This window comes from Conger conger, chromosome 19, assembly GCF_963514075.1.
Source record: "Conger conger chromosome 19, fConCon1.1, whole genome shotgun sequence".
Taxonomy (NCBI): Eukaryota; Metazoa; Chordata; class Actinopteri; order Anguilliformes; family Congridae; genus Conger; species Conger conger.
This window is the reverse complement of record NC_083778.1, coordinates 19,568,816-19,578,883: the sequence shown is the minus strand read 5'-3', so window position 1 is coordinate 19,578,883 and position 10,068 is coordinate 19,568,816. Positions and strand designations below refer to the sequence as shown.

Here is a 10,068-nt window from a genome sequence, read left to right as displayed (position 1 = left end):
TTTCACTTCACGCCAATAGATATTAAAATATTTATCGCACATATTTGTCTCCAAATGTGTCACTTGGTCAATGAGTCGCATCGAAATAAGATAATAAAATCCCCGTCAAGGACTTACTTTGAGTCCTTGTGTAATATGAACATAACTCAAGTCGAAATCAGTGTAATATTTGGAAAGTTTTGTCTTGCTGTACCGCACCTGGCCTTGCAACCTTCCCCAGGGCTGCATTTGAACCCTGAGGACGGGAAGTCTTTGAGTGGTAAAGGACGATACAGTTTAGCAGTTGTGATTTGGTTCATGGCTTTACCATGTCTACTATCTTTACATCGCAACTCAAAAGTGAAAGGGGGGGGGGGGGGGGGACTGCTTATTCCAATCCGTGCGTTTGTGTGCACATCCTCGTGCTCCTGGCTTGTGTTTGGAGTCGCTGGGTAAGTTTCCCTGACTAAACACAGACCCGATATGTGTGTACCGCCAGGGGCCGCAAAATTAAGCGGCGGGTTGGGTCTGAAACTGCTTGTGAAGTGCTCTCCCTCCCCCACGAGGCACGTTTTTCCGCCGTTCATTAACTGCGAGGCCGTGCACCGCGCACACGGGAATCTTTAGAATGCGAAGCGCCGTTGCGCGTGCGCCTGCTGAGAGCGGTGCAGATAATCGCCCCGTCCCGTGTGCGTTCTGGGCTCGAGGCGGTGACCTTTGACCCCTGACCTCATAAGATCCTGGTTGTGGGAACTGGGGCCTCGGACGTGTTCGTCAGCTTATCGGCACGTCTCGTGACGCAGAGAGAAGGCCTCAGGCCTCACCCGGGGTCTTCCGCATGATCGGAGCCACGGAGCTAACGGCTCACATGACCAGCGCTGGGACGAAGGGGCTGAGGATGTATGCAGGGATCTTTATTTTTTACATTTTTTTATAAGTAGTTATTTCACGGTGCCAGTCTGATCCAGAAGAAAGAAGTTGAGTGAGAAAGACGTTTTCTGGGAGAGCTGAATTTCTTCTTCGATCAATATGAGCAATACACATTTGTTTTCTTTCTGAGAATGGTGTTTCTGCATTTTGGTGGTTAATACATGCGTAAACCACCAAAATGCAGAAACGTAATAAGAGAATAGTTATTTCATTTTCATGTTGACGCTCCAGAAAAAAAAATAAAAAGACGAGTGGAAAATAAATTTTGTCCAGAATCAGGAAAGCAGCATTTGGGAGCCGTTTCTTCTTTGTCAATATGAGCAATAAAATATTGGAAAATTGGTTGTTTGGTTGAGTGGTGTTTCTGCATTTCGGTGACTAATAGACGTGCCTGCTAATCCAATAACATCATTGAAGATTGCTGAAAGTCTGGCTAACATCATTGAAGATTGCTGAAAGTCTGGCTTGATACCGTGTTCTGGAAAGCAGTAGTACAGTCACTGCTTTCATTCTTATTTAATGTAGTGCCTGTTTTTATGAAACGGTGAGGACCTATGTGTCTTTGTTCTTAGTGAGAGAGGTTTTGTGCGTTTATAGCTGTGGGAAAGTGGACCTGATTAGCTCATTCATTCATTCATTCATTATCCTAACCCGCTTATCCTGAACAGGGTCACAGGGGGGCTGCATACATTGGGCAAAAGGCAGGAATACACCCTGGACAGGTCGCCAGTCCATTGCAGGGCACACACACCATTCACTCACACCCACGGGCAATTTAGACTCTCCAATCAGCCGAACCTGCATGTCTTTGAACTGTGGGAGGAAAGCCGCGCAAAACACGGGGAGAACATGCAAGCTCCGCACAGAGAGGCCCCGGCCGACGGGGATTTGAACTCAGGACCTCCTTGCTGTGAGGCGGCAGTGTTACCCACTGCACCATCCGCGCCGCCCCCTGATTAGCTCTCGGGAGGATATGAGTGTTTAAAGTGTGTTCTGTGAGCTTTCCTTCATTCGAGAGACTTCAGCATTTTAGTTAATCCATCCATCCATCCATTATCTGAACCCGCTTATCCTGAACAGGGTCGCAGGGGGGCTGGAGCCTATCCCAGCATACATTGGGCGAAAGGCAGGAATACACCCTGGACGGGTCGCCAGTCCATCGCAGGGCACACGCACCATTCACTCACACACTCACACCTACGGGCAATTTAGACTCTCCAATCAGCCTAACATGCATGTCTTTGGACTGTGGGAGGAAACCGGAGTACCCGGAGGAAAGCCGCGCAAAACACGGGGAGAACATGCAAGCTCCGCACAGAGAGGCCCCGGCCGACGGGGATTTGAACTCAGGACCTCCTTGCTGTGAGGCGGCAGTGCTACCCACTGCACCATCCGTGCCGCCCCCTGATTAGCTCTCGGGAGGATATTAGTGTTTAAAGTGTGTTCTTTGAGCTCTTCTTCATTCGAGAGACTTCAGCATTTTAGTTGATGATCAAGTTAATCTTAAGCGTGACCACACACCGCCCTCCTGCAATTCAGCCGACGGGCCGACATTTGAAGGGATGTCATGGAACAGGCAGTATTACATATTAATATACATATTTTCACCCTTGATTCAGACGACGACGAGGCTGAATGCAGATGTTGCTGCTTCTCACACCATCACAGTGCAGTCCATGTTCCAGTTTCGGACGGGTGTCCGGGTTTTACTCTGTGAACTTAACCAGCTCCGTCAACAGTCCTGCTTCATGATATACCCCCTCTACTCTATTTCTATATGATCTTTGTGTTTTTAATCTTAACGGGCCTTTCTGACATTCGTCATTTATCCTCCAGAATGCACCCCAGAATCCAGTCTCTGGGGATAACCCAAAAGCGTTCAGGAGAGGCATTCCTCGGTTTTAACTTTTAATCACTGTAATCCCTCCAGCATTGTGAGTAACTGATAGGCTGAATTATTTATGCGCAGAGAAGAGGCTGGAGGAAATTCGGGTTTCCGACACATTTGGGAAAGATGCGCGGCCTGTGCTGCCCCCTGGAGGCGAAACGTTAAAAACAGTTTAATCCAGGAGGGGCCAGTTGTGATGTCAGGGGCTGTACAAAGATATGCTTATTCTGACCCCAAGATATCACGTAACTCTGAAATGGGGATCCCACCTGTGAAGAAGTGGACTGGCATTCAATTATTTGGGAACTGACTCATGTAAAGGTGGCATCGGCAACACTTCATTATAACTGAGAAAAATACCTGCAATTGAAATAAGGTGGGAAACAACTTGACAATCTGATGAATTGAATCGTGAATTCTGAACTTAAGTATACTGTCAGCTTACTTGCATATTAACGGCATGTACATTTTGTAGGTGTTAACATGTTGCAGTAACTTTAGAACCGTTGTTGAGCTGTAGTTTGAAATATTCCACAAACCGTGGCCTCAGTGAGCCACCGTACTAAATGAACTTGAAATTGGTAATTCGCAAATTCAGTAACGTCGTCATTGAAATGTGGGTTTTTTTCCTTTTGAAATTTAATACCGTTGGAAAATAATTGAAACATAGTTTGTTATTATTCCCTGACGGTTTTTAAAAATGTAACTACAGATGAAGTAACACGATAACCTCCGATCTTCCGCTTCCGCGCACCCATTCTGCGCCTGCGCTCTGTGGTTGTTGTGGAGCGCTGACAGGCACGTGAACAGTGCTACGTCATCGTAAACACGAGCGGGCGACATGGCGGCTCCTGCAACTACCAAGGTAATGAAAAAGAAACTCGGGGCATGTTGTCTCAAAATGCAGAAATGTCGTCTTGTAACAAGCGTTTTAAATATATTACTGTGTATAGCAGGCAGCGGTGTGGTGTTTGGCGAAAAGCTACTTTTTAACGAGGAACGTGGTATAAACCTTGCTGCCTTACTCTCAGCGTGGATTCTGTAATGCAACAGTTTAACCATTTTCAGGTGCTGCCACGGAGGCAAGATAGTCTACGACGTGGAATTGCTCACTAGAGCCTGTGGTTGGTGTTGTTTCTACAGTAAACATATGATAAGAACTAAAACCATCGTGTCTGACCTAGCCAGCTAGTCTTCAAACTCCTTAACGGTAGCTCGCTGACGAATTGAGAGGCATTAATTTATACAGCTCGCGCGCTGTGTTTAAACACAAAAACAGTGAACTGTGTTAGTAAACATAACTTAATGTTAGTAAATGTCCCAGTGTCCCGGAAAATGGACACCTAAAACAAGGACCCGCCTTGATTTCCGCTGCGATTCGAACTCTGTAAATGTTTACACTGTTTTCAGTGGCCTAGCAAACTTGCTGGTTGTACGTTTTCCTTACGTCTTGTTAGTTTGTAACAAAATTGGCGAATGTGACAAGTGGCAAGTGGATGTCGCCTTATCCACGCGACTTAAAAATGAGAAAACATAAAATTAACGGCGTTTGCAAACTAGCAGGGGGAAGCATTCTCCCACAACTCGACCAGGAATGTAGAGGTTGAACAAGCTCTTCCGTGCTAACGCGACGTCCGAAAGAATGAAGGAAGTAGACTATTTCGTGGTTTCATCACTTCTACAGGAAGCGAATAATGTGTTGCTCGCTAGTATAATGGACAGTTTGCTTCGACGTGAGCGGGATAGCCTACTAGCCACAGCTATTGAGAGTTCTTTTTGTACCTGACAACGTTTCATGACCTCGGGTTTAAGGTGACGCTGTGCGTCTTGGTTAACATACCACATGACCTCCCCCTCCCCTCTGTATTTCGATATGACTGAGTGTTACCTTATTTGACATTTACTGAGCCATTACACGACTCTGAGCGAAGTGGACCGTGGTTAAGAAAAACCCCCGGTCGAGCATTGCCTGGTGGCCTGAAGCCAAGCTTTAAACTGCACGTCTGCGGGCGTTCGTTCTTACCGTGCGCCACATCACCTGATTTCATGAACTGGCTTATTATATGATCCATGCAGGTAAATAATTAGTCAGATCAGGTGTGTGGCGCACGGTAAGGGCAAAGACCTGCAGACACTGCTGGCCGCAGGACGTGGAGTCGAGTAGTCATATAAATTAATGATACGGCAACGAGACAATCATAAGTAAGAGGTGGAAAACATTTCTTACTTAATTAACGTAACCAGAACTGGAGCCGAACATATGCTACATTCCTGTAATTTAATGTATGTTTACCACAGAGGTAACAGGGCAGTGTGGGAACACGCATTTGATTTCTTGTTTTATTTTCTCCCCACTACAGCTCGTATTTGAACAGGAAGGGATTTTTATTCATTCGAGTTCTGCGAGAGGCGAGGACCAAGAAGTTCTCATATCGGGGTTCCTGCGGCTCATCCAGAAGGTACACGCCGGTGCCTGTGAGCGCTTCCAAAATAAGCAGGACGCTGGCATGCCCGAAGCGTGTCAGCAATGTCCTGTCCGCATAGTTTCCGGTCACTGTGCTGGTCTTTAACAGTTCCTTGTTATGGAAAGTTATTTGTTCGTCAGTTGATGAAAAAAAAAAAAAAAAAAAAAAAACGCGATGTAATTTTAGTAATGCATGAGCGTTGTTTATGTTGTTTGTCAGTTGACATGTGGCGGGGACGTCTGCGGTCTGGCAGTAAAGTGAATTCATAGCCAGAGTAATGGCAGTATGTCTGGAACATTACAACCTTTTTTTTATGAGGCATAAATAAATAAAATCACCCTCTGATCAAAGCCTGTTATGCATTTTTTCATAGGCTCCCGTCCAGGGAAGCATTCCTTATTTATAGAACAGGAGCGCGGCTCTCTCAAAAGTATCATTCACCGTTAGACTGTTTCATAAAAGGCCAATGATTTTCATCAGTGCTTACGATTCAGCTCATGGAAATGGAATGAAATGTTCCTCCGTAACGTTGCCCACGGCTTGGACGTTTGTAAAGTTCAGAACTTCTCACCGCCGTTGATCCTTTGTCCTTGTAGGTGTGAATATTGACAGTGGGGCTCGGTCCGTTCATAGCTCCTTCATTCAGAACTGAAATAAGAAATCCACACACAACTATCGTGCAGATGTATTTTACTTCCACACACACAGCCAGCATCGTAGTGTCAGTAATTTCAGTGAGTGGGTGAGTGAGGAGTTCGTTGAGTTAGTTTCTTCTTTCATAAGTACTTGCAGTATGAGGCCAGATCCTCAGTCCTGCCCCCCCCCCTCTCTCTCTCCCCCTCTCCCTCCCTCAGGATGGCGATTTCTGTGTGGAATACAGGCCCCTGGAAGATGCTGTCGACCCCTCCAACATGCTGTGTGCCGGCAAGGTCTGCGCTCCCATTCTCTCTCTCTCTCCCTCTCTCCCCATCTCCCCCCTCTCTCCCTCACTCCCTCTCTCCCTCTCCTCCCTCCCTCTCTCCCTCTCCTCCCTCCCTCCCTCTCTCCCTCCCTCTCTCCTTCTCCTCTCTCCCTCCCTCTCTCCCTCTCCTCTCTCCCTCCCTCTCTCCATTCTCAGAGACGGTAGCGCTGCTCGTATTCCTCCTCCCCGTGAAGCAGAAGTGTTTGAGTGCGCGTCTCCCCCCCGGGAGGACTCAAGAGCCGAGGCTGCTGTGGCATTTACAGTTTCCTCTCCCGGGCCTGGGAGTGAGTGATGGCCTCGTAACGGCCATCTTGTGCCTGGAGAGGGGGGCCGGGCGGTGCTGCTGGCCCCTCAGAGAGCGCTTTTTGTCTGAGAGAGCGATTTGTCTCTCTGCTATTGAGAGACGGTTTGGCACATTTCGCCCGATGCCGTCCTAATTCAGCGTTGACACGCGGCTGAACAGCGACTCGTGGGGCGACACGTGAACCGCAGTGCGAGATTATTCTCACACCTGCTCGGTCCTGGCCCTGCTAGACGTCACGCCCTGTGAAAGAGCGTCAGAGTCACACGTTGCGCTGGACTGAAAATACACACGGGGGGTTAATGCAGGAAATGACAGTGGGCGACACAGTTCTGTTCTGAGGCCGATGATGCTGTCGGGTGGCTCTGACCAATCAGAGCGCAGTATGAGCCTGGGCTGTGTCCTTATTGGATGTGACTGAGCGCCTGCGACCGTGGGGTCAGCCTATAGGGTCGGCCGTTATTCCACTTCAATCAAAACGTGAAATTTGCCGTCCTGTTCTTCTTAAGACGCAGCTTACGGGAGGCACCATCTGTTAAAACATAGGCATACTCCACAAAATGAAACGCAGTGTTTCACGTGCGAGTTATTCCCGCGCTCTATCGTTGTTGTTGAAAATGAACATTGCTCTCGGTCATTAAGAGGTCCTGTTCCTGCGTTCTTACCTGATCCCAGCAGTGGGAGCTGGTCTACGTTCGGCCCCGACAAAACGTAGCAAAAACGTTTATTTAAACAGAAACGGTGCCGCGTCGAACATCCTGTTGCAAGCAGACTGACTGACGCAGTACGGTTTCCTCCTATGGTATCTGAGAAGGCGTTCTCCGGTCATTATGGATTCGAGCTACACCCCCAACGCGCCCACCAAACAGGAGCAGACCAACCTCAGAGCCTGCTGCAAAACATTCCACACCGCTGGGAGGTGTGTATCGTTCAACACAGAAACTGTAGCGGAAGACGTTTTCCGATTGCACGTGTGCCCCTGGTGAAACTAGGCCTCAGCCTGCAGTCCTCCACAGTCCACTGTCGCTTTCTGCGAACGGGCGATAAAACCAGTTCACACAGTCACAACTAGTCCACAACAGTTCTGTGAACGAGCGATAAAACCAGTTCACACAGTCACAACCAGTCCACAACAGGTCTGTGAACGAGCGATAAAACCAGTTCACACAGTCCCCGTGTCCATTCCTGTTTTATCTGTGTGGGGGTGGGTGGGAAGAAAGCCGACGCGCTTTTAGTCGTTTTATTTTTTATTTTTTTAGTTGCGTTTCCATAACGACGGGCGGCCCTACGCCGGGCTAGCTGGGGCCCCTCCACGGTTTATCACTGTTTTCCCGCCGTGTTTTAAACATTGCATTACATTACATTACGTGGCATTTAGCGGACGCTCTTATCCAGAGCGACATACAACAAAGTGCAAATCAAACACAAGAACAAGTGCAAAGAGGACTCGAGAGGACAGTACAGTTCCGAGTCCTAGTGTAAACATACAGAAAATCTGAACCCTTGAAGAGTACAATCAACTTTCAAACTAGCATACCATTACATTACATTACATTATTGGCATTTGGCGGACGCTCTTATCCAGAGCGACGTACAGTCGATTAGACTAAGCAGGGGACAATCCTCCCCTGGAGCAATGCAGGGTTAAGGGCCTTCCTCAAGGGCCCAACGGCTGTGCGGATCTTTTTTTTTTTTGTGACTTGACCAGGGATCGAACCGCCGACCTTGCGTGTCCCAGTCATTTACCTTAACCACTACGCTACAGGCCGCCCAGTTGGCAGCTGGAATACAACAATACAACAATAAACGTTGTTGTTGGAGGCCGGCGCTTACTCTGGCCTGTATCGCTGCTCTTACTCTGGTTTGACTTGAACAGATGGAACATTTACTGAAATATCTACAGCCCAACCCTGTTCCTGGAGATCCACCGTCCTGTAGGTTTTCATTCCAACCCCAATTTGGCACACCCAATTCTATCAGTTCGCAGCTCAGAGAGATCTTTTCAGTGCTTTGTTAAGAGTTGGAGTGAAAACCAACAAGACTGATCTCTAGTAACAGGACCCTGTTCTACAGGTCTGACCTGGGTTTAGTGTGTAAATGTTTTGGATTCAAATACTTGTCACTGATCTTGCCTGGTGCAGTTGAGCCAACCAAGAGGAGCAGAAGGTGCGGGGTTTGCTATTTCGGGGAGTATTTAATCGGCTCCAATACACCAGACAAGCTCAGTAAAGTGTAGAAAAGTATTTGAATCCAAAACGATGACGTATTTGACCCAGGCCTGCTCCAGGATGTCAGATTAAGTGAACTGGAGTGAAGCGCTGTGCTTGGCTGTGTCCCAGCCGGGGTTTGAACCCGTGACCCTCCGGTGCTAACGGCTCGCTGGCGCCCGTCCCCAGGACTCGAGCTCGGTGGTGGAGTGGACTCAGACCCCACAGTGCGCTGGAGAGAGACCCCACCGGCCCGTGGAGCCGCAGCAGAGCTACGAGACGGAGTGGGACATGATCAACACCGTGTCCTTCAAGAGGAAGCCATACGCCAACGGAGAAGGTGAGTGTCGCTCCGCTAACCAGGGTGGGCTGGGTACAGCAGGGGGTGTGGTGGGTACAGCACACAGGGTGGTGGGTATGGCAGGGGGTGTAGTGGGTACAGCACACAGAGGGTGGTGGGTATGGCAGGGGGTGGGCTGGGTACAGCAGGGGGTGTGGTGGGAACAGCAGGGGGTGGGCTGGGGAAAGCGGGGGTGGGCTGGGTATAGCAGGGGGTGGGCTGGGTATAGCAGGGGGTGGGCTGGGTATAGCAGACAGAGGGTGGTGGAATGACCTTCCTGTGGATGTCAGAACAACAGTCTCTGGCCACTTTCCACCTTTCCCTCCCTACCTCACCACCATGATTAGCCTTGTATATTTATATGTAGTTAGATATAGATATTGACGTATTCTATTCGATATTGTATTGTTATACTCGGGGTATTCTAGCTGCCAACCGTGGTTTGCTATTTCGGATGGTTGATGTATTCTTCAAGGGTTCCAACTATCTGTACGGTCACGCTAGGACTCGGAACCGTGTTGTCCTCACAGGTCCTCTTCGCACTTCCTGTTTTGAACTGCACTTCATTGTACCTCGCTCTGAAGTGTCTGTTAAATACCTTGTTTTGTAATGTAATTTAGAAGATGAGGTGTGGTGGGTATAGTAGACAGCGGGTAGTGGGTATAAGAGAGAGGGGTATTCTGGGTAGAGCTGTGGATTGCGAAGGAGCCCAATAATAACCCTGAATAACGATGCCCATCTGTCTTCTCTCCTCACTTCCTCTCCGCGGTCCAAAAAACATTGCCTGAAAGTGCAGAGGCTTTTAAAGGGCAGCAGACGGCCGTGTGTTTTTATTTCTCTGCGTGCGTGTCTTAATGATGCCCGGTGAGTGTGAGTTAGGAGGCCCCGGGTGGGCCCCCGTGAAGCCCCAGTGAAGCTCCGTGAAGCCCTTTGAAGCCCAGACAGAGAGAGGCCCTAGGCCCCTTGTCCTTCCTGCAGCTGTGGAGGATACAGCAGA

At 48.7% G+C, this 10,068-nt stretch overlaps 1 protein-coding gene across 2 annotated transcripts in view; it reads left to right on the top strand.

The window, feature by feature from the left end:
• The first annotated feature begins 3,035 nt into the window (after positions 1–3,035).
• The window catches only part of tbc1d15 (TBC1 domain family, member 15), a 36,314-nt gene continuing 29,281 nt past the window's right edge, over positions 3,036–10,068 (top strand). For both annotated transcript variants that reach the window (XM_061229720.1, XM_061229719.1), the window contains exons 1-5: positions 3,036–3,173; positions 3,510–3,662; positions 5,158–5,256; positions 6,117–6,191; positions 8,921–9,071. In XM_061229720.1, the coding sequence (XP_061085704.1) occupies positions 3,639–3,662; positions 5,158–5,256; positions 6,117–6,191; positions 8,921–9,071 (349 nt within the window). In that variant the 5' untranslated portion in view covers positions 3,036–3,173; positions 3,510–3,638. The remainder of the gene's footprint in view (positions 3,174–3,509; positions 3,663–5,157; positions 5,257–6,116; positions 6,192–8,920; positions 9,072–10,068) is intronic.